General features: G+C 41.8%; 1 protein-coding gene across 1 annotated transcript in view; it reads right to left on the reverse strand.

Moving 5' to 3' along the window:
- The window catches only part of ryr2a (ryanodine receptor 2a (cardiac)), a 184,866-nt gene that overhangs the window by 75,552 nt on the left and 84,436 nt on the right, over positions 1-24,878 (reverse strand). Inside the window, exons 12-39 of the mRNA XM_029456240.1 lie at positions 24,195-24,359; positions 23,874-23,995; positions 23,311-23,494; positions 22,188-22,323; positions 21,827-21,922; positions 21,210-21,328; positions 20,639-20,772; positions 20,285-20,526; positions 19,570-19,762; positions 18,627-18,831; positions 18,338-18,442; positions 16,927-17,030; positions 16,602-16,685; positions 16,260-16,419; positions 11,102-11,249; positions 10,805-10,908; positions 10,389-10,493; positions 10,089-10,263; positions 8,940-9,148; positions 8,519-8,695; positions 8,019-8,164; positions 7,573-7,684; positions 7,009-7,169; positions 5,023-5,182; positions 3,878-3,964; positions 3,272-3,403; positions 2,802-2,896; positions 2,482-2,657 (exon numbers count right to left, since the gene is read on the reverse strand). Coding sequence (XP_029312100.1) covers positions 2,482-2,657; positions 2,802-2,896; positions 3,272-3,403; positions 3,878-3,964; positions 5,023-5,182; positions 7,009-7,169; positions 7,573-7,684; positions 8,019-8,164; positions 8,519-8,695; positions 8,940-9,148; positions 10,089-10,263; positions 10,389-10,493; positions 10,805-10,908; positions 11,102-11,249; positions 16,260-16,419; positions 16,602-16,685; positions 16,927-17,030; positions 18,338-18,442; positions 18,627-18,831; positions 19,570-19,762; positions 20,285-20,526; positions 20,639-20,772; positions 21,210-21,328; positions 21,827-21,922; positions 22,188-22,323; positions 23,311-23,494; positions 23,874-23,995; positions 24,195-24,359 — 4,036 coding nt within the window. The remainder of the gene's footprint in view (positions 1-2,481; positions 2,658-2,801; positions 2,897-3,271; positions 3,404-3,877; positions 3,965-5,022; positions 5,183-7,008; positions 7,170-7,572; positions 7,685-8,018; positions 8,165-8,518; positions 8,696-8,939; positions 9,149-10,088; positions 10,264-10,388; positions 10,494-10,804; positions 10,909-11,101; positions 11,250-16,259; positions 16,420-16,601; positions 16,686-16,926; positions 17,031-18,337; positions 18,443-18,626; positions 18,832-19,569; positions 19,763-20,284; positions 20,527-20,638; positions 20,773-21,209; positions 21,329-21,826; positions 21,923-22,187; positions 22,324-23,310; positions 23,495-23,873; positions 23,996-24,194; positions 24,360-24,878) is intronic.

The following is a 24,878-nucleotide window of genomic DNA, read 5'->3' on the forward strand; positions in this document are numbered from 1 at the left end:
TGAGAGACAGGCAGAAAGACCATTATAAACATTCAACTTAAACATGAATCCTTAATAAACATACCATTTATGTTCTTATTAATGAAAAGACTACATTCATTACCTGGTAGTACCAATTACATTAATTTATTATCTATATAGGTGTCTCTGGCCATTTCCTGACATTGTCCTTATTTTTTAAGAAGAGCCTATCTCAGAAACAATTTTCTACAGAGAGAACTATTTATTTTTAGACACTTTATTTGAGTAAACGAGTAAAATGTATGCACGATAATATACTTAAATTATAAGTCTAGTGCTATTCTATATTTTTTTCTTGTCAACAAATCCAATGTGCAGAGCCAAACCAACAATGAATGTATCTACCTAAATGTACTGTGTGTGTATCAAAGCCTGATACATCTTCTTCCTCTGTGCCACAGAGCTACATTGTTGTCCAAAAACTATTAACAACATATATGAGCCAAATTGTTGCACAGGGTGACATGTTCCTTCATTACCATGAACACACACACACTGCAGTTTATTTTTTGAGTCAATCCCACACACACCGTCCTGCAGCCACTACTCACTAGAACACCAAATGTGGATTAATCACCGATGAAAATAGTCACATGAGTAATTTTTGTTTACTACAGTGTTCAGCCTTTTTAGGAAATTACTGAGCCTTTTTTTAATGAAACTATATTTATTGTTCTAACTTCATTCGGTGTTTCAGGAATGGACGCTGAATCCCAAGTCATGCCTCCACTTTTCGAGGAGCTCCTCGAAGTAGAGCCGGATTGTGAGAATGCAGAGGGCGATGCCAACTCTGACCTCCTCGAGATGCACCCCCAGTGCATACGATGCTGGTTCCCCAATGGATAGCAACTTATTTGAGGTCTGCAAACGGGCCGCGACAAAATTGGGGATACAATGGCCTTTAGCCCAGGATGCTGAGGGGGCGCAGAGAGACCTGTATGACAGTAAGAGGCTCCCACTAGCCCAATTGCCGTCAAAACAAGTCTTGCCAACAGTGCCTGTCTAAGCAGGTACTGGTCCAGTGTGTTTAAGAGTAAGGGCTACTTAAACTGGCCGAACCCCCAGCGGAGGAGCCTTCAGTGGCTTTTCAGCTACACCCAAACCATCTCTCTCTTTCTTAGCTTCCTCTAAAGTCTCTCTTAACAAAATGGAATGCCTCACTGCCTTCGTTTTCCAGAGGAAGACTAATGCGGCATAGTCAGTATGCTCTCTTAATGCAATGACACTGCTCTCTGCATACCAGACTAAGACCCTAGAGAAGATGGACACTGGGTCACCTAACCCCGCCCCCTGGGATGAGATCAGTATGGTGAATGACCTCATCCTGCGCTCCTCACGTGGTGCAGTACAGGGCTGCGGTAGTGTATCGGGTCTTGTAGGCTCAGGTGAGAAAACCTGTGGCTTAACCTCTCAGGCCTAAGTGATGTTCAGAAGGAAGATGTCGAAGCAGTAAGGGGGAGACAGGGGGGTACCAGACCGCAGAGGCAGGCCGCTGGTCAACAGACTAATCAGCAGCCTCGGTCAGAAAATCTGAATCAGAGGCAACAAATAACACAGTGTCACCAAGCACTAGTAAAGTAAAGCTAGCAGAGGGCAAAATGATATACAAAAAATAAATGAAAGGTTTATGCGTGAACTCCCGGTTTCCAGGCCCCTGGTTCCTCTGTGGGATCTATCGATGATGTTGGACGCCCCATCTTATCACCCATTTCAGCCTATAGAGGTGGTGGGGATGAAGTTTATTTGAGTGACTTATAGGCCTTTTTCAAGAGTGGTCTATATCTCCCATAGTGAAATACCAAACAAAGTTAGAAAAGGAATTTTGGGTTACTTAATGTAACCTTGGTTCTTTGATAACAGAGTGAGGTGTTTCACATCACTTCTCATCTTGCAAAAACATGGAAAGAAAAACGGACACACACATTGTTTGCTTGGGTCTTTTCATGGGATTTGTTGACAATAAAAAAGTATAGAATAATGCAAACTTTAATGACATTTTCCTTTCATTCATTAAAACAGAGCTTGCATTACTCCCAATTTTATTAAAGGATCTGAATACTTCGATGCCACTCTGCATTATGCAATTATGATCCATTAGTGTCTCAAATCTCAACCAACTTGTTAGAATAAAGTATAAAGTTTGAGAGTTTGTAGGAAATAATGACTGATGGTGAATAGTGGACAGGGTTTGAAAACAGGTAATAATACATTTAATTTATATTGCGCTTTTCTAGATACACAAATACACTTTACAATTTAGAAACATTCCATACTAGCATGAAAACAGACATATGTATACATTTGTACACACAAGATGCAAACAAAAGACAAAACAGAACAAAACAAAGCCAGAACAGATTTGGTCTATTACATGGCATCAACATGACCTGTACTTATTTCTCAGGCACAGGCTATAATACCTTGCATGCAGTTATTCTTTCTATATGCTGTGTGTGTTACCTGGCATGTACTTATTCTCTATAGCCTGCAGGAGCTGTGCCTCGTCTACATGGGAGCAGAGGGCATGTGCCACCCTGTTGTTTCCTAGAGCACAGATTGCTGAATACAGTCTGAGGGTATGGTAGTGAAACTTTAATAAGTCCCTCTGCTCTGACAGCTCCAGGATATCCACCGACCTGGACAATGGACAACACACAGAGAGATAGTGAAAATGAGAGAGTAGTAGAATGAAAAAGTGTGTGTGTGTGTGTGTGTGTGTGTGTGTGTGTGTGTGTGTGTGTGCATGTATATTTGTGTTTGTGTAACTGAGGGTACTCTACTTGTTCTCCTCAGGTATATGCAGAGACATGAACTGCATAGGTTCGTTACACTGGACCAACCAGCCTAGTCTGTCGTTCACTCTGGATGCTGACACCTGAAAAGCAAAGATCTGTTAGCACTTCACATACAGCATACATTACATTTCATGTTGCTCTCCACCCACAGCATACTGCCCATACGCAGTACAGTATGGACCCCAGCAGCTGATATCAGGAGCATCATCTCCATACTGTCTTTATAGAGACAAGCATCACTAGGGTTTGCACAGCACATTTGAAAATATCAGTCAGGCAATTAGTTTTCCTGTTCAAAAGCAGGAATATTGACCAAAGTTTCAGACACACTTCCCTTTGTTCTATGCATTGCACAAATAGTGTCTACATTTCTCTCTTTTATATCAGCCAAAAGAAAACCACAAAAAAGACAGAAAATGCAGACCTACTTTAAATATGTAGGATAGTTATTGTACCTTGAGGAAGTGGTTTGGAACACGACACCATAATACAGGAGTGAGAAACTGGACATGCAGCCGTGGAGGACACTGAGGAATTGGGTTCTTCCTCTCACTCTTAAACAGACCAGCTGACAGAGGCATCACATTCTGACAGGAAACAGACATGACATACACAATGATACAACATTACATAAGACCAAAGAGGATATGTGGACTTATTCAAAGTCATTGTGCAGTTTTTTCATATGAGTGCTCATTAATCTGGTTATGTATAAGACATCATTGAATCCCAAACTGACATGAACAGAGAGACAGAGTTTTTCTCTTTTGGCACATAGTGTTACTAAACAAACCAGGAGGATGTTACAAATCCTAAACAGGAATTGTAACAGTGAATTTAATAACCAAGTCTCGACAAACAATTCTAAGTAACTTATGTTGTGTTTCTCCATAAATCCTTAAAATCTCTCCACATAAAGTATGTACCACTAGAAGGCTTTTATTGTGAAGCATCAACAGGAAATGCAGTTTAGTTGTCACTGAGGTTAAAAGCAACCTCCCAAACTTCAGTTACTTTATTTTGACGTTGAAGCTGTGTCGGTGTATATGTGTCATGCTCACCTTAATACGCCCAAGTTCAAACTGGAAGACATTGGGGCTGGTGGCCTTGGCAAAAACAGCTGGGAACAGCTTAGTACTGGCCTCCACCTGTGGAGACGAGGGAGGGCTTAGCTTGTTATGTCCAACTGAAAGCACAATAAGCCATTCCTCTTTTGCAGTCCAACATTAAGTTAAAATAATCTTTACATTTATTGAGTTTTTCTGTTTTTTGTAAAGGAAGATTATTTATTTATTTTCAGAAATGCTTCTTTAGCCTCTGAGCAGAGTGGCTGGGTCGATGGACATCATTATTGGAAGCTAACCAGGACGGGACACAATATAAACAAACTTTCTCTTGTGACTGTCATTTACAAGTTAAGAACAGACAGTGTTTTGTTGTATCAGTGGTGTTGAAGAATAAAGATAACAACAGATCAATCAGTTTAATTGCAAAGTTTTGAAGCTGTTCAATGAACTGTAAACAATACACCTTCAAACTTATGTTAGCTGTAGACTTTTCACTGGTTTATGTTTGTTTGGTCAGAGGTTCAGAAAAACAAGGTGCAGGTAAAGACATGTTCATGTTTCTCGAAAAGAAAGAGAGCACATTAGCTAGATAGGCTAATGTGGGTTGTTGATCAAAGTCTGTGATTTTGTTTTGTGTCTCAGACTGCTACCTGACTGTAAATTAAAGTCATTGTCAGACATGACAGAACAATGACCTTACTGCTTTCTGCAAATGAAGCTTTAAATTAAATGATTTGATCGGCTATATGAACAGGGGTTTGTCTGTATACGTATACAGAGAGCCAACGGGATTCCGACTGTTTAATGCAAAAATAGAGGGTTACATTATGAAACCAAAAAATTGCTGTAGCAGTTTAGTTTCAGTTGGTCCAACATACAGTATATTGGTGAAAGGGGAAAATGTAGTTTTAATATAGCTGGTACCAGACTGTTGTAGTGAGAGGGACTAACGTTTGAAGCAAACAAAATAGATAAAAACAAATAGAAGAAAAAAGGCAGGAAGGAAGGAGGCAAATGTTGGGGTATCAAGCGAAATAAAATAAATGAAAAAAATAAGAATCAGGAAGGGAGAAGAAAAAGGGAGCAGCAGTTAGGAAAAGGACCATTCACAAATCTCTAACAACAAATCCAATATTTACCTGGTAGTATGTGCTGAGTTCTTTGCCGTTGGCTGTAAATGTCAGCAATCCGTTTGTTGTGTCGACCAGACAGCCGATCTCTAAGCCGTTGTTGTTCCTCCCCTGACCAGGACTGCTGTTCTCTCCAGCCCACACCATGTAACAGTTACTGCGCTTTATACTGAAAGAACACACAATGTAACAGTTACTGCGCTTTATACTGAAAGAACACACCATGTAACAGTTACTGCGCTTTATACTAAAAGAACACACCATGTAACAGTCACTGCGCTTTATACTGAAAGAACACACAATGTAACAGTTACTGCGCTTTATACTGAAAGAACACACAATGTAACAGTTACTGCGCTTTATACTGAAAGAACACACCATGTAACAGTTACTGCGCTTTATACTGAAAGAACACACCAAGTAACAGTTACTGCGCTTTATACTAAAAGAACACACCATGTAACAGTCACTGCGCTTTACACTGAAAGAACACACCATTTAACAGTTACTCTGCAATATAACTAAAAGAACACACCATGTAACAGTTTACACGCTTTATACTGAAAGAACACACTATGTAACAGTTACTCTGCTATATAACTAAAAGAACACACCATGTAACAGTTTACACGCTTTATACTGAAGGAAAACACTATGTAACAGTTACTCTGCTTTATACTGAAAGAACACACTATGTAACAGTTACTCTGCTTTATAACTAAAAGAACACACCATGTAACAGTTTACACGCTTTATACTGAAAGAACACACTATGTAACAGTTACTCTGCTATATAACTAAAAGAACACACCATGTAACAGTTTACACGCTTTATACTGAAGGAAAACACTATGTAACAGTTACTCTGCTTTATACTGAAAGAACACACTATGTAACAGTTACTCTGCTATATAACTAAAAGAACACACCATGTAACAGTTTACACGCTTTATACTGAAGGAAAACACTATGTAACAGTTACTCTGCTTTATACTGAAAGAACACACTATGTAACAGTTACTCTGCTTTATAACTAAAAGAACACACCATGTAACAGTTTACACGCTTTATACTGAAGGAACACACTATGTAACAGTTACTCTGCTTTATACTGATAGAACACATCATGTAACAGTTACTCTGCTTTATACTGAAAGAACATAACATGTAACAGTTACTGCGCTTTATACTAAAAGAACACACCATGTAACAGTTATTCTGCTTTATACTGAAAGAACACACAATGTAACAGTTACTCTGCTTTATACTGAAAGAACACACCATTTAACAGTTACTGCGCTTTATACTGAAAGAACACACCATGTAACAGTTACTGCACTTTATACTGAAAGAACACACCATGTAACAGTTAATGCGCTTTATACTGAAAGCACACACCATGTAACAGTTACTGCGCTTTATACTGAAAGAACACATCATGTAACAGTTAATGCGCTTTATACTGAAAGAACACACCACGTAACAGTTACTGCGCTTTATACTGAAAGAACACATCATGTAACAGTTAATGCGCTTTATACTGAAAGAACACACCATGTAACAGTTACTGCACTTTATACTAAAAGAACACACCATGTAACAGTTACTCTGCTTTATACTGAAAGAACACACCATGTAACAGTTACTGCGCTTTATACTGAAAGAACACACCATGTAACAGTTACTCTGCTTTATACTAAAAGAACACACCCGTAACAGTTACTGTGCTTTATACTGAAAGAACACACCATGTAACAGTTAACACGCTTTATACTGAAAGAACACACTATGTAATAGTTACTGCGCTTTATACTGAAAGAACATACCATCTAACAGTTAACACGCTTTATACTGAAAGAACACACTATGTAATAGTTACTGTTCCTCATGTAAGGTTAAAAATGTACTTGTCACTGAAATCATATAATGTCAACATAAAGTTATACAAATCTAAGAATGTACCCTAAGATATGGATTGAGTGCAACTTGACTAACCTTTCATGAACTTTTCCCTTCTCATCTCCCAGGGTAACAGTGACAGTTCGGACATTGTTTAGCTCGAAGCCTGGGTCGTACTGATGGAAGTCAGAGGTTACCCAGCCCACCCAAACACTGCTGGGCTCCTGACCAGGGAAGATCCGCACAGAGTAGTAGTGCTGCACAGAAAGAGAGGTGCAACCAAGTCAAGTTTCATTGCATTGCTCTTGATCACAGTTACTTTCTCAAAAGTCCCATAACACCCGTATTATGAAACACTAAATCAATACATGTAAAGAACACTTGAGTGAAAACTGCTTTCAGGTGCAGGGGTAAACATAATTTGCTAAACACCTGAGACCTTCATAACATACAAAATATAAAAAAATTAAATTTGTATAACAAAAATAATGACTGAACTGAAACACTTTTTTCAAACCTGTATGTATTATATTTATGATTTATTCATTTCAAAACCACCTTGTGCATCTTTAGCTTTACTTGACCTATTGGATTGGGGAGCTACTCGTTACCAGTAACATGTAAATTGCATGCAAGTGTTTTGTATATGTATTGTCTTACAGTAGAGGCTTGCATGAGGAATTCATATTCATCTCTGTCATCAGCCATCACATCCTCTGACAGACGGGCAGATGATGGACAACTGTCTGGCTTGTTCTTCTTCAACATGAACCTGGTAGGTGAAATGTTTAGTTTATGTTTATACATTTTAAAAATAGTGATCAAACACAATGATAGAATGGTAGAAATTAGAGAGCAACAGTTATATATATATATATATATATATATATATATATATATATATATATATATATATATATATATATATATATATATATATATATATATATATATATATATATATATATATATATATATATATATATATATATATATATATATATATATATATATATATATATATATATATATATATATATATAAAAAACTGATTGTTATTAAAGTCTGTAATCATTAGCGTTGATATGAAGAAACACAGAGATTACCGTTGCTTAAGTTTGGAGGGCTTCTCCTGGTTATAATCTTTGTGGTTGTTAAATTCGTCTCTCTCAGGTCCATTGGGACCGTTGTGACCATTAGAAGACTTCATCAGGACCTCAAAGTCTGACACAGTTTCAAAGTCCTCTAGCTCCTGCAGAAACAGAGAGCAAACACACCACACATATTCTCAATCATATATCCAACCCTACTGTTCACACTTGCAGGTAAATGTGAGTAGTAAATGGGGTTGTGGTGAGCTTTTCTTTAATAGTTCTATGAACAATGATATGTACAGTATGCAGTTGACTAAAGCAATTCAAGATAATGTGAAGCAGCAGAATATACAATAAATTCAACTTGCGGCAGTGGAGGAAACTGCTTCACAACATGGATTGCATTTGAGTGTTTGTTCCACACAAGTATCTATCGGTCATTGCTAATACATCTATCTGTCTGACATATGTGTATATATGAGTACATGTCAGGATGTTTGTGGTGCTGTTACCCTCTTTGGTGAGAAGAGGCTGTCGTTAGGTGAGGATCTTGAGAAGGATTCTGCACATTCGATGGGCATGCTCAATCTGTACAAGGTAATGTCAGTGTAACTGTTTTGTGAGCCAAATGACCTCTGGGTGACCTTTAGGCAAGGACACGATTCCCCTGTCCCATCTATTCTTGTCACCTGAAAAAGAAGGAAAAATTGAAAAAACATTGTTCTGTCTATACTGTACATTTTTCAGCTCAGCTTAATTTTTAAGTTGTGGAGGGAAACTATACAACACAAATCATATTAAGACATATCTTGAAAAATTTCTGAAGGGATACATTTCAGTCCAGATCTCAGGCCAATGCCATTAACAGTTCTACTAAAAACCTAAAGCAGATTCTACCAGGTGCTAGCAGTTTCCTGCAGTGGACCCCCTCACCTCTATATGTTGGTGGTTGGGGGGGACAGGAACAAACTGAGGGAGCCTCTTGCTGAGCCACATGGTGACGTCCCGGTTCATGTTGACAGCAAAAGGTTCGTAGCCTTCCTGCAGGCCACAGATGGTGAAGTACTTCAGAGTGCTGACATCTTTACCAAAGTTCATTCTCCCCACCTGACACACACCCAGACTGGACACTGGGATAAAACCTGGAGATGAACAGAAGAGATCATATACTGAGATGAAGTTTTACTAAGATGTGTATTACTACCTGGAACACTATCCATGGAGGAACCTTTTAAAAGACTATAAAGCACTGATTTAACAATTACATGTTACACAGCTAACTGCAGGTATTCCCAATGTCCTTTCATCTTTGAAAAAATGTTTGAAAAAACTTCCCATAGGCGCCTTACATCACATTACAAAGCAGCTGACTTACAGAGATGAGGTTGAGAAGTTTGTCAGCTGGTGTGAAGATAACTCAGCTTCACCCATAAGGCTACACCTACACCATGTCTGTGCACACAAGCATTTTAGCACTGTTTCAGAACTAATCTCTGTCAATACTAACATGTCTGAAAACACATATCACATGACCTTTCACATACACAGGGCATGCGCGTTCTGGTATGAACGGGAAGCAGATTCTCGTCAGCGGTTGGTTGCTTAATTGCAGAAAATACTACGGAGGAAGAACAGCAATGGTAAAAAGTAAGACCGGCAATTTCTTTGCTTCGACCTACAATGAGGTGAAACTGTAACTGAAATTAACACATAAGGTTGGAGTCATTGCAAATCAAATACGGGATGAATTAGCCACGAGTAGACAAGGTTTTTTTTTTTGGAAAAGGGTCACGTGATAGGGGCGTGACAAAGTCGTGACTATTAAGACTCAATCAGAAAGCCCACGTGGGTGTCTGCATTGTTTTCAAGAGTCTATGTTTCTACCCGTCCAGACTATAACACAATCCCGGAGATTTCAGACTAAACTGCTGTTGTGCAGAGTTATTGCCATTCACGCAGGCGCAGTACGTATATGCTTGTTGGTCATTGGCTGTAGTCGTTGCCACTACTACTTTTATGTCGGCTTGGTACATCAGGGCCTTTAAAGTTTTGTGTGGTTATTGTCTATAATGCAGCACTGACCTTCACCAACTTCAAAGTCCTTGAAGGCTAGTTCAGATCCAGAATCATCTAGTAGCACTTCTCCATTAAGTGTGAACATCATGGTGTGTTCGTTCAGATCCACCATGCAGCCCACCACATCCCCCGTCTGCCAGGCACGCCCAAAGTGTTCATTACCCTGGTGCCAGCGCTGGACCTAAGAGAAAAAACTTTCCGCATTAATGCCTAATTTGGACAATAATATAAAAAAGGAAATTGTTCGACTGCAGTGCCAATAAACTAAACAAAAAGAACGTGTGGAGCAAAGAAAAATCCAGCCACCTTTAAGCCATCGAAGACAAATGCCTGGTCATCAGATCCCAGCTCCTGGTCAGGGAGGCATCCTGGCCTGGCCCAGCCCACTCTCATCTCTCCTGCTGTTAATACCTGGAGGAAAAGCAGGAACTGTGTAATATCCAGTTTAGGACCAGTAAAAGCTCAGTGTGATAACTTGGCAACAGCTGTGTCCTGCCATCGGTTGATGTTATGGGGACATTTGACACTAAACAAGTTTATTGGTTCGGTGTGTGCAGATTACAGTGGATCAAGAAACAAAGGTTTTATCACTTCTTCATTCGATTGTACTACCCAGTACACTTTAGATCAGAGTAGGGCATTGTTATGAAAACTACTTTGTTACATCCTAATAGTTAATATCTAAAGAGCAATACTATCATATTTCTTATGTATTTTCTTACCTCCAGCTCAAAGTACCACTTCCCTGCATTAACACAGTAAGTTTTTTCTGCTCTGTAAATGCGGAACCTCTCAACAGATATGTTGCTGGGGTCAGATTGAGCTGCTGGATGAAAAGAAGGCAGGGAGGGAACGTAAAAGCAATCTCATTGGTACATCATCATGGAAACAATAACGTCTTTTCATAATATGTTGTACTTTTGTATAATGAAGGTAGTCAGTTTCCCCTAAAAGATATTATACAAAAAAAAAAAAAAATTAATTGAATGAAGTGACACAATGGAGGGTATGTATTTTACCATGGTCCTGGTCAGGAGCTTCCAGGTTGTATCCATATCCCAGCAGAGTTCTGACGGCCTCTCTCAGACTGTCTTTGTTGGACTTCTTGGTTCTCTCATCCAGCAGAATGTAGGGCACCAGACGAGGGTTTCTACGATTCTTCACATCCTGAGAAGAGAGACAGGTCAGAAGAATACAAGTAAATAACCAATGTGGAAGATTCCTGTCCACAGCCAGATAAAAACGACAGCAGAGGAGGTACAGGAAAAAGGAACAGTTTATTCCAAAAATGCTTGGCCTTTTCAGGCAGCTAAAACAACAATTCTCCACACGGGAGGAGCTCGGGTGGTTTCAGGGTGGTGTGGCCGTGAGCCTCTCTCATCAGCCCTCAAGGAATCAGTCTACTTCAAGAGCTTAGAACCAGGTTACCCTCATACTTATATAGTGTCGCTGATTACCTGATTCTGTCCAGCTGTCTGATCCCCAGCTGAGCCACTCCTGACTCTCCCCAGCAGGCGGCGCCATGACCACACCCCACTGCCACATACCCCCACGGCCCAACAGGCCGGAGCTCCACCGGCCGGGGCTCCACCGTCCGCAAGCCAACCCACACACACACACACACACACACCGAGCGCGAGAGGAAGTCCGCCACGACCATCTGGTTACCCGGCCTGTGTTAAAGTTAAAGGGCTGTAACGCCAGATACCAACAAGTGATCTGGGCGTTGGCATCCTACATGCGGTGGAGCCACTGGAGCGGGGCATGGTCCGACCAGAGGGTGAAGGCACTTCCCAGGAGATAATTATAATTATAATTATGCAGGGCGCCGACTGCCCACCGTATGGCGAGGCACTCTTTTTCCACCGTGCTGTACCTCGTCTCCCGCTGAGCCAGCTTCCGACCGATGTACAGCACGGGGCGGTCAACCCCCTCCACCTCCTGGGACAAGACAGCCCCCAGCCCACTGTCCGTGGTGTCCGTCTGCAAAACAAAAGGGAGAGCAAAGTTAGGGAAGAACAGTGGTGGCTTACCACAGAGAGCCCGCTTTACCTCAAATGCCAGCTGACACTGCTCTGTCCACTGGACCGGATTTGAGGCACCCTTCCGGGTCAGGTCGGTCAGGGGTCTGGTCACCTCAGAGAAGTCCGGAATAAACCGCCTGTAATAGGCCGCCAGCCCCATAAACCTCCATAAATCTAGCTGTGGCTGCACCTGCCCGCCGCCCAAGTGTTACCCCAGATACCGTACCTCCCTCCGGCCAACCGCATACTTCTTTGGGTTAGCCGTGAGCCCCGCTCTCCTCAGGGACTCAAGCACTGCCCCCACATGCTGCATATGCTGCTCCCACGTCTCGCTGTAGATGATGACATCATCCAGGTAGGCAGCAGCATATGCAGAGTGGGGCCGCAGCACCCGGTCCTTGAGCCGCTGGAAGGTGGCTGGGGCGCCAAATAACCCGAACGGAAGAGTCACAAATTAGTAAAATCCGTACTGAGTGGAGAAGGCCGTTTTTTCCTTGGACTCTGGAGACAGGGCAGTCTGCCAGTAGCCCTTTGTTAAAGTCAGTGTTGTGTAAAAACGAGCCGTGCCCAGCCGATCCAGGAGTTTGTCGACCCGGGGCATCGGGTATGCATCAAATTTGGACACCTCATTCACCCTGCGATAGTCCACGCAGAACCGCATTGACCCATCTGCCTTCGTTATACAGGCGCTTCTGACGTTCCTGAGCTTGGAGAAAATTCTCCCGTGATAACTGTCCCAGTGAATGGAGTTTTGCTATCACTTCCAGGACGTACTGAACTTCATTCTTGCTCGTGCCTGGACCCTCCTCCCAGTTTTCTTTAACCAGGTCCAAAACACCGAGGCTTCCTGCCGAACAACAGCTCAAAGGGAGAAAATCCTGTGGAGGCCTGGGGAACTTCCCATACTGTGAACAACAGAGGGTCAAACCATTTATCCTAATTACGGCTATCCTCGTGAATGAATTTACGTACCATGTTCTTCAGCGTTTTGTTAAACTGCTCCACCAGCCCATCTGTCTACGGATGGAAGACACTAGTCCTAATGGAGCGCACGTCAAGAAGTCCCTACAGTTTGCATAATGTGTGTGACATAAAGGACGTGTCCTGGTCAGTTAAGATCTCTTTCGGGATCCCAACTCGGGAGATAACATGGAACAGTGCCTGTGCCACACTCTTTGCTTAGATACTACGCAGCAGTACTGCCTCCGCGGTCTAATGGCCCAATGAGGTTCATGCCAATTATTTAGAATGGTACCTCAATTAATGGGAGTGGGCGCAAAAGCGCTTTTGGGGTGGCCAGCTGACATTTGTGGCAGGACGCACACCAACGCTTCACATCCGGACATGGGGTTATGATGAGCCGCCGGGAAATGGTTTTCCAGGCTTTTCGGCACCAACAACTGGGTGTTTTCCTCCCCTGTCTGTGTGTCACGGCTCACACGGTATAGCCTGTCCCTAATCACCGTAAAGTGGGGGTGAGTCAGTGCGGCGTTCGCCGTTCGGGTGTAGTGGAGAGCCATCCACACTCACTACCTGCTCGAAAGCATGACCGAGGGTCTCGTCCCAAGACTGCTCGAGGGGAAAGTCCTCCACCGGACGTAACAGCGGGGACAGGGGAAGATCAGCATTAGCCTCCTCTGGCCCCGCTCTCCCCTCGACGGCAACCCCCGCCTCCGTCTCCCCATTGAACACCGCACACAACTAACATTTCCCTAACGCACGTGAACGCACACCTGCAGTTTATCCTGCTAGCCTATCAAACCCCGGCCAATTGGTTCCGAGGATCAGGGGGTGCGTGAGGCAGTTACTAACACCAGCCTTAACCTTATGCTTTTTCCCTTTAAACAAAATAGTAAGGGTCACCACTGGATACTCGTGAATATCTCCATGCACACACCTCACCCTCACCCATGATGCCTCCAGCAACGCTCCAGGCCGAACCAAGCGCTGGTGGATCATGGTCTGAGTACAACTGAACTTTGTCGATACCCCCCTGTATACATACCGGAAAACGGTACGTCCCTTCCGGACCGGGGGAGGAGTCTGGCGGCGCTACAACCCGGACCAGCTGCCCAACCTCCATCAGCGGACATTCCCGTCGGGAGTGGCCGGGCTGCCCGCAGCGCCAGCACCCCTGCCCTGGCACCTTAGGAGCTCTCCGTGGTGCTGGGCGACCGGACACGTCAACTGGGTCCTGGGGAAAAACAACATCAGGGGGTGAATTAAAAGGAAAAGAGGGTGGCTGGGCAGGAGCAGTGCCAATGGTGGGAGGGAACCTCCTCCTTGGGACTAGGACAGGCCAGCCCGCTGCACCTAGTTTGCTGTGGAGGGTGGCAGACCGGCGGCAAGCTGCTATAGCGCCACCTGCTCGACGACGTCCTCCGTGGAGCTAGTTCCCGGCTGGAGCATAGCGCCTTGCTGCGTTGAGGAGTTGCTGCGCGAAGGAGAAAGGCCGGTCAGCGTCCTCTAAGGGCAGGCCCCGGAGCCGGCGGCGGTGTCCCTCTGGCGTGCTGCCCAGCTGGTCCAGGACACATTTCTCCAGAGCTGGTCCTAACAATGTCTGGAGGACTCTGGCCGGCTGCGGCCAGCTGACCTTCCCCGGATAGCAGGGGAAGCAGCCCACTCCTCCTTCGACCACGCCCACTCCTCCTTCGACTACGCCGCGCCCTTGAATATGTTGAGGAAAGCCTTGGGATCGCAATGATTTTTTGAAGGGCCTGTTCTGGAAAGCTTAGACTCTTTTGGATCCAATAAGCCCAACTATATTCATGAGTCAAGATGTAAGTTCCCATTGTAGCCATTTCATTGTAGTGAGACCATATTTTTAAACTGGACCTCACTGTCTAAAATGATCTGTTGTGAGCTCTAGGATACCAACAAAACACAGACATATGGCATTCAGTGAATGTTTGCCTTTCCTAAATATATTTACAATAAGGGGTTTTTGATACGAAATCACAGCATGAATTTTTATATGGTGTTCCTCTGGGTTTTGGTGTCTTGAAGGGATTTCTTACCATTTTTAAAATCAATTCTCAAGTGGTAAAAAATGCTTAAATTTAGCACCAAATCTGTGTAACAAGTGGTATAGAGACACACTAGAGCAAGCCTGTATACACTTTCAAAATGTATTTTAATTCATTCATTAATTTATATTTCTGATTTCTGACTACAACAACATAACACACAGTGCTGAGCTGAATCTCAAACTAATGTTCAGCTTCACAGATTTCAGATGATGCACACCACTTCTATGTGGCATAGAATGTTGACTTTTTATTACCCCAGAACATCCCCTTTCCCCCACCACTTCCCCTCTAAAAAAAGATTAGGTTAAAGTAAGGTTAGGTTAAAGTAAGGTAAATAACTAATTTCTTACAGTTTGTTTGCTACCCTTATAGCGCCAGTAAGCAAGCAAAGCAAACTGTAATAAATGAGTTTTTCTTTGTGCATGGGGATAACCATTGGTTCATGTCAGCCAACTGGGTGAATTGATGAAAGCATTCCATCTTCAGTATTATCCCGAGCCATATAACTAAATTGTGATATTGCCTTTGAATGAAAAACGAGCAACCTACGTATATTCTGGGTTGCCTGTTTAAAGATGAAACTGTCAGCGTCATCTTACAACTGATTTACCTTTCTATTGCTTCTCGTCTTTTTCCTCTTTGTTTAAAATAAATGCACCTCAGTTTGAATATTTACACTCAGTATGGAAGAACCCACTGAGATGGCATGGCTGTGATTGGCCCAATACAGTACCTGAAGGTGTGCCCTCTATGAATTTCCCCCTCCAAGGGTAGAGATGGTCCCCAAGCTTGGGGTGGTTCTGTGTTACAGCGAACCCCATAGGACGTCATATCCAGCAGCAAATCTGTGTAGCTTGTTGTGTCATTTACATTATGAATCAACAGACACATCAAAAACATACACAGGACAGCTAGGGGTTGAAGCAGACCGTCTTGCTGTGTACACTTCAATACATCTGTGGAGTAGACCAGTCAGCCAATCACAGGTGACCCGACTGTCAAACTGCCCCTCAACAAGTGACGTTCAGATATATAGGAAACACAAAGTCATCACTCTCTGTCTCAACATATGAACAAACCAACACACAGCGCACAGTGTTACATATTGTGTAACTGTCTCCTACCTGTTGGATGCCATAGGTCCAGCCCTGGCGGATGCGATCTCTTGCCCAGACGTTGTGTGCATTCTCAGCCAGTTTGTCCACCATGGCTTCCTGGGTGGAGGTCAGTTTGATATGACTCAGGTCCAGAGGAGCAGGTTTATAACCACCGGACAACTCATAGCTGCACAGATAGATTTTAACCATCAGGCATCTTGTCCTTGTTGACTCTCAAACACATTTCATTGTACCGTTGACCCTGTGTTAACCTACATGAGAAATAAAACTTGAACTTGAATTTAATTTAACGAACTTAACTTGCGGCATTACTTATTTTTTATTATACTGATGTTTGAGGTGACTTACGTTGGTGACAGTTTCATGCTCTTGACTTTCTCTACAGCGTATTCATCTGCTAGGCCAACATGGCAACCTAAGGCAAGGAGAGTTCTGTAACACACAAACAAACATGATCAAACACGTCATTTAGTGTTCAGGTGTTTGATACTGACCCAAACATGTTACCATCACCTTCACTCCTACATACTGCATGAACACTTACTTAGTGAGGTAACCCTAGTCCACAGAAAAGAATGCTATAGTTTGCTACAGTATGAACACATAATGTGTATTTATGTCGATTTTAATCTAGTTGTCATATCGTATGTTGCTCACTGCACTGATGCATTACTTGAGAGTCTCCAGAGACATCTGTAAGTTGTAGCTTCCTTCTTGTTCAGGAAGCTTTGAAAACTCCACCAGACAGGGGTGTTGGCGCTTGTTATCATCTCGCACCTGAAACACACAGACGCATGTAAAAAAGAAAGAAAAAAAGAAGCAAAGGTTAGGACAGTAAGGGAGCCTGTTGCTTGGCCCTCTTTGATCTCAGGACACAGAACCATGGGACACCTGGACGCATGTAGTTATAGAACTGGAGTTACATGCACCTAACTTTAAAACAATGTTTTGACGTGCTCCGTTCTGTAATAAGTTTCACTTCTGACTGTTTGGGAAGTGATGTGTCGTTTCTTAATATACTGTGAGAAGTACCAGGCCCAGCTCCCGACAGTTCAATAAGCGAGGACCCTTCTGGGGCTGAGGCTGTGCACTGAAGGAGCCACAGAGGTGGATATGACTGACTGATTGGATTTGGTTATATGACTGCAGTGCCTGGAAAACTCTGGATTTATAGGAATATCTAATGACCTTGAGTTGGAAAACTAGGTTATGTTGAAGCTCTGCCAACTAAGCATTGAGCTTCAGCCTGTTAGGGATGCCTGGTTGAACATCTGTAGTAGTGATAATGAAAATGAACAGAATCTCACAGGTAACTGTAATGTTATAAAAGGTGATGTCGCCCCAAGTCAGGACAGCGATAAAGTTTCTGTTCAGTTCTGTCATCTCATTCACACATGACAGCACATTTACGGAAAGAGATGCATTTAGCACCTGGTGCGATGTCGCTGCTGGAAAACAGAAATGAGTTGCAAAGACTGCTGTCTGTTCTCTAACAAGCTGCATTGAGAGATTTGTAAACTTCATTTTCAGTTAAGGCTTTAAATATGAATTAATTAATTCTAATTTAAAATGCATTTTATGCATTAGTTTAATCATATTAGGTAAAGAGTGCTGTCTACTTTATACGATCTGACAGTGACCAAGCATTGAATGGCAGGATTTTAAGTTGGACTTGTAAGAGGTTAAATCCAAGTGCTTGATAGTCATTCATTCATCCACAAAGTTGACATAAAAGTATAAATATAAGGAGGAAACTGTGGTTGCACAATTGATCTTTTATTATTTTGCAAGCAAAAAAGCATTATTTTATTATTTTCTTTGAGCATAGGAGATGATACTTACATAAAAGATGTATACCAGCTCAGTGAACAAGACCTGCATCTAATTTCTCTCTGTGCATGTTTACCTTTGTGCAGCTTTTACATTTATCTGACGGCATTTCATTTAGAGTTGTATTGTGTTGAAAGTGCTTATTCACTTATTCAAGCATGAAACCAACTTGTTCAATTTCCATCAAATTAATGTAAAAAAGAAATGGAGTTATAATCAGTGCTTGATAAACAATATGTCTGTCTGATACTCACTGCACCGTAGGTCCAGCCCAGTTCTATCTTGTTCATCACCCACAGTTCATGGATGTTTTCTGCAAGCTTCTCCCTGATCCTCTCTAAGTGAGGGGGCAGCACAATCTTCACACACACACACACACACACACACACACACACAATTTACAATCGTATCGGACGTCCTGACCTGAACTCATAAAAATGACCTGAACTCATGAAGCAGGATGAAATAACATCTCATAGTAATGAAATATTTTTAAAAAATGATTTGTGTAACGTTTCGTTACATTCTGTATTGTGTCCTTACCTGGCTGGTGTCCACAGGTGTAGGGGTGAAGGCTGCCTGGCTCAAAGTGACGGTGGGTCCCAGCAGGTGTCTGGCTGCAGTCTGGTCCTGACTGGCCTCCAGCTTCAGCTTCTCCCGGGGCAACACTGCCTCATAGCAAGGAGCATAACCTGGAGGAGGGAGGAACTTAAACTCCCCATGACGACCGCCAAGGAGGAAACGCACCCTGCAGTGAGAAAGATGACGAGAGGGAAGATTATGGTTTAAAGGGTATGATTTCAAAATGGAAAAATATATTTATTTCATTTCCTAAATACTGTACAACCAACAAATCCAGTAAGTGAACTGAACAGTATTAGACTTTGTTTTGTTAGTATGGCTGCTCAGATTTCAGCATTCTCTACAATTTAGATTATATAGTTAGAAAAGTTATATAAAAAAGGTAAAAAGCTATTTAAAAAGCCAAAATTATCACAAACCACTTGCAGAAATACAATAACGGAGTTTATTTTGGTGTTTGTAAGAAATCCATTTATTTTTACTCTGATTATTTTTACTCTGGTAGTTCTAGTATTTATTCCTCTGTATTATTGCTGTTGCCTTTTTTTGTGCAGTCTTACTTTTAACCAGATGTAAATAAACATTATAAAATATGTTAACTCTAATTGTGTCACACTGAATTTCTACAAATGGACCTTAGAATGATAATACATATTCAAATCAATATGCAATGTGGTGCATTAAGCTTATACAGTTTACATCTCGCTGGTAATTACCAAATAGTGTAACTTGAGAGAGTTTTTTTGGCCTCACAGTGAAGGTGAAGGTCATTTACCACCTGTTTATACTTGTATGGTTATATGTTTGACGGTCAGGCAAAATGTACTTCAGTTTTCTCTGACATGGGGGGGAGACAATAAGTGAATTTTCATTTGGTGTGAACTGTTTTCAGTAAAGCACTGACTTGACTCCTGCAGAGAAGCTGGCCACAGGGAAGAAGAGGCCGTCAGAGTTGAAGTTCTCAAACATGCCTTGAACCGGCTGGCCGTTGATCCTGAAGGAGATACTGGGTACACTGAGGTCCAGGCAGCAGCTTACCACATCCTCTGCTCTCAGGAGATGCTGGTTGGGTGAGCTAACAGTCCGCGCAATGCAGCCTGCACAGTCAAGACAGAGTTTGAGTCTGCAACATGTGAGCATCTGAATTTTGAATCTGCCATTTGGAACCACCTGACTCCATTTTCATCATCTGTTGCAAGGACACTGCATATTTTAAACGTTAGCCATTTCAAACACACAAACATTAATATTAACCCAGGGTTCACCTAAGCCCAGGGCTGTACGATTTACATGTCACTGCGTTAAATGTGCATTGTGATTGGACAACAAGAACGAGACGCAAATTCCATTGTTTACTTTAGCCCCGGTTCACATCGGCAACTTTTAGCCCCTTGTTTAGTCATTTACAGGTGATAACCCTACGAAGTCGATGCTAACCCGAAGTGCGGTGTGAAAAGTTTGTTTGTGTGAGTTATTAACATCAAAGCATATGCAGTGAATGCTTTTCATAGAATGTTGTCTTCTTAATGATGTTGTCCAGAAAGATGTACACCAGCCATACCTAGCTGTATTATCATCCTCTCTCTCAATACACACACATACACGCACAAACACCTCACCTGACCAGAGATGGAGGCCATCAAAGCCATAGGAGTAGAGGTCATCGCCCACTCCATTGCCTCCCCACCCCTCGCCCCCGCTAGGGTAGGGTGCATAGCCGCTGGTGTTGGCCCAACCCACCCTGAGGTGAGAAGCCTCTGCTGTGACAAACGGCAGTGCCTGATCCACAATCAGCTCATAGTACCACTTCCTGTACTGAGCAGAGCCATCACTGACTCCCAAGAAGATGTTGGGACGCATGCTGTTGGGGAGATGAAGAAGAGACTGTCAATGATCCGTCTGAAAAATACCTTCTATTGTGTTAGAATGACAACTGTGTGTGTGTGTGCGTGTGCGTGTGTGCGTGTGTATACCTGCTTACGTGGTTGATCAGGCGGGTCTGCAGTAGCAGATCTCTTCCTGGCAGCAGGTTGTCACAGATCAGATGCTGGTTGGAGCGCACTGCCACGCCGTGACACACACACAGAGAACACAACACATCTAGAACCTAGACGGTACACACATGCCCGATAATATGTCAGTGTTTTTTAATATATTTTTGTTACTGTACCAGCACACACACATACAAACACAAACTGAAGTGGATTTGATTGAACACAACTATGTTTCTTTGCCTTGAGAAATGTCTGTTGTTATATTATGTATTTCACTTGCGGGATTTAAAACAACCATAAGTTGAGAAATACGCCTAAATCTTTAAATCACTGCTTGTGGCAGGCTTGTTCATACAGCACTGTTCCTCTCTGCCTCAGGCTCTGCCCACAGACTCCTGGAAGTCTTTTTACACACACAATTATACATTGTGGAATATCTGCACATAACTTTTCAAACTGCTTTCAAGGTGTATAATAGGAGTTTTTTTATGTAAAGATATACTGCACATGCGTCTATGTATATCTATAGGAATAGAGTAAGTGTCTGTACCTTGTAGTTGCGCCCATGCTTGTCCAGCAGAGATATAATGGATTTGATGTGTCCCTCTTTGATTATGTTCAGTGCCTCAGGACTCTCCACCAGCACACAGTGAAGCACCTCTAGTATACCTAGAAATACAAACTATGTAGTAAGAATGACTACATATGTACAGAAAGCATTGAAAACCAGAAGCCGTATTCACAAATCATCTTCAGTAGCTCCTAACTGGTCACTGAGACCTGTTCACAGTCAGCTGTGCGCCTCATTGTGTTGGCATTTTGTAAAAATACAATGAGAATGGACTTTTAAAAGCAGCATTTTAAGGAGAACGAGTAGATAAGGATCCAATCAGCCAACCAGAAAACAACAAACAAAGCAACCAAAAACAATCCAATAACACCGGAGAAGAAGGTTTGCCAACTCTGCACTTCTGTGACTGTAAACTTAGAATATCTCAATATTATCAACTCAAGAAAGATTTGTTTTCTGCCATTTTAAAATATTGAACATAATGACCAGAGTTCTTTCACCTGCTGTTGCGTCTTGGGAAAATCTCTTTATGATAATGTGATAATATGATCAGTGTTGTATATTGTGACTTTCTCAATAAAGACAACCTGACCTACCAGAAGAGGCCTCCAGTCTCTCCAGTCTACTGATCAGCCAGTCCAAGGAACCAGAGAATTGAGCACAGTTCTTCCTGTTTCCTCTGATCAGTGCAGCTGGAGGAGACATGACATAGAAGGTGATAATGATAACACATAATATTGCAACTGACACTAAATAATTGACACTTATTACTATTTCTACATCTGTGTTGATCTCTGTCCTCTGATTGCAACCTTATTTATTTAAAACGTTTCATGCCTTTGAAAATATGAATATCAATTTCCTTTCATTACTTTCCATAAAGCCCTTTGTAAAATCTGATATAATTTGATTGTTGTGATTATACCATTTCTAGAGTGTGTGCATGTGTGTGTGTACCCAGTAGTTGGTAGAGGGAGTTGAGGATGGAGCTCCAGGCCTCTCCTGCCTCCCTTCCTACTGCCTCAGCAAAATGAGCTGCACTGCTGTAGACGTGAAGACGATCAATACACTCCAACACCAGGCTGATCATTCCCTGCAGACACAGAGGTTGTTGCTTTTACTGCTTTATTCAGCTGGATTCAGATCATTATATGTAAATAATAATAATAATAATAATAATAATAATAATAATAATAATAATAATAATAATAATAAATTGTATTTATAAAGTGTCTTTCAAAGCTAAAAGCAATCTCATGGCGCTAAAATGCAGGACAACAACAACAACAACAACAACAACAACAACAACAACAACAACAGACATACAATTTTACGGAAAGGCTTTTGTGAAAAGAAAGGTTTTTAGTGGACAAGAGAGACAGACAGAGGCTTTAATGGTGAACACTATTCGGCACAGCTGCAGTTAGAAGAGAGAAAGGCAGCATTCCAACTTGACACATTTGCAGTCTTGAGTACTTTGTCAAGGCCTCACTTATCATTCATGTTCATGTCAGCTGTGTGCTTGAGAATGTAGCACTGTCACAGAAATAGGAGCAAAAACATGCCTACAACAAATAAATAAAATGACTACAAAGCACTTAGAAGGAAGAGTAACATTTAAAAGAACAAACATTAAACATTGAGACATAAAGGGTTTATGTGTAATATATTTTGAATGATGATTACAAAAAAAACTAACTACACATGAAGATTATCAACAAAACAGTAAACATAGATGCCATGAGGAACAAATGATCAGGCATAGAGGGAGCATGTACACAGAGAATACATGGATCTAACCAGTGACTGTGACACGTATCACAGGTGAACAGCCATCTTATGTGACATTCACTTAAATGTCCATAAGGAACATATATTGGCATAATCCTTTTATTTAACATTTTACTTTGAGTGGCACTAAGTTTTACCTTACACATTCCTTTGTAACATTATAAAGCATAACATCCCAGTTTATACTTATTCATGGGTTTTTGACAGACAGACAGACAGACAGACAGACAGACAGACAGACAGACACACACACACACACACACACACACACACACACACACACACACACCTCTTCCTGAAAGAGATTCTGCCGGTTCTTCAGAGCTCTCAGTCGGTTCTGCTTGTCTTCATGTTCCAGGTGATCTCCGGGTGGTTGGAAATAGCCAATCAGATCCTGCAGACTCAGACTGACCGAATCTATTGGTAGATCAAGAGTGGAGCTCTTCCCCTTTTTCCTTAGTGTGTCCAGACCCCTGGAGCATAAAGAGTATTAGAATCGATGGAACAGTACAAATGATTTCATGAACATTTTGCCTCATTAAAAACTAATTACAGAGTAGGTGCTTATGTGGAACAGAACTCAACCAAAGGTCTTATGGTTTATGGCACACCTATGTGATTTCGGACCATTACACGTTTTATTGCTTATTATATGATGATTTAAATCTGTACTTTTAATAAAATGTGGTGAGTTCTGGCTTGATGTTTTGTTTCTTTTTTTACTTGAAGTTATCTTTTAAGATAGGAATCTATTTTTGTGACAGATTTTATTTGTAGAGTTCGGGAGAGTGTGTGTGTGTGTGTGTGTGTGTGTGTGTGTGTGTGTGTGTGTGTGTGTGTGCAGTAATCCACCTGATGAAGAGGTTGAACAAAAACACAGTACTGCGGATGACTCTGGCAGAGCGACTCTCTTCATGTTGTGACCGAGACAGCGTCAGCCCGTCGTCCATGTGACCCTCATGGTGCATGATAGCCTGAAATAAGAAGAAAGGTGTTGAAAAACACCAACCTCTACTTTTAATATCACACTGAATTGATCTAATCACAGCATTTTTAGACAGTAGAAATAAATAAATAAATTCTAGCAAGACTACTATGTAAAACCTGAGCTAGTTGCAAGGAAAGATGTTCAATGTTCTAAATGGTGCAGTATAATTTATTGCAACAAGGTACCTTTCTCTGCACTCCACCCATGCGTGCACACTTGGCATCAACACTCTGGTATGTTAGCCACAGGCAAGTGTCAACATGTTGGATGTAACACACAGAGTCGCCATACTTAATGTCAGGAGCACCCATCCCATCCACCTCCTTCTTCACACCAGGGTCCAACTTTTCCTGAAGGAGAGAGAAAGGAAAGGGGGAAAAACTGAATACTGTAACTAATACAGATACAACAATGTAATGACAGGCACAGGGCTGCTTTTAAACCATTTAGGAGTCCTGACTTTTTGGTCTTTCAGTTTTAAAACTAGAGGGAAGATATTATATGAATGGTATAATATAAAACTAGAAGGAATCTATTGGAACTAACTATGTCATGTTAGCTTGTCGCGAAGGAGGCTCGATATTGGCGAGAGAAAAACTGACAAGGCTATATTCACAGGGGTCCCTTGACCTCTTACCTCAAGATATCTGCATGAAAACGTGTTCTATGGGTACCAACGAGTCTCCCCTCTACAGACGTGCCCAATTTATGCTAAACCCCTATGGTTTGGGCCAAAAACCATTGCAGTTTTTTTCATGGAGTACAAATGTGTTATTTTTCACCTATTTTAAAAATGGTTTATTTGAAAATGCCATCCTGGGGTCCCATAACAGTCTTGGAATTGCATAAAATAAATTTGACTGGAAAGC

Source organism: Cottoperca gobio, chromosome 19, assembly GCF_900634415.1.
Source record: "Cottoperca gobio chromosome 19, fCotGob3.1, whole genome shotgun sequence".
NCBI lineage: Eukaryota > Metazoa > Chordata > Actinopteri > Perciformes > Bovichtidae > Cottoperca > Cottoperca gobio.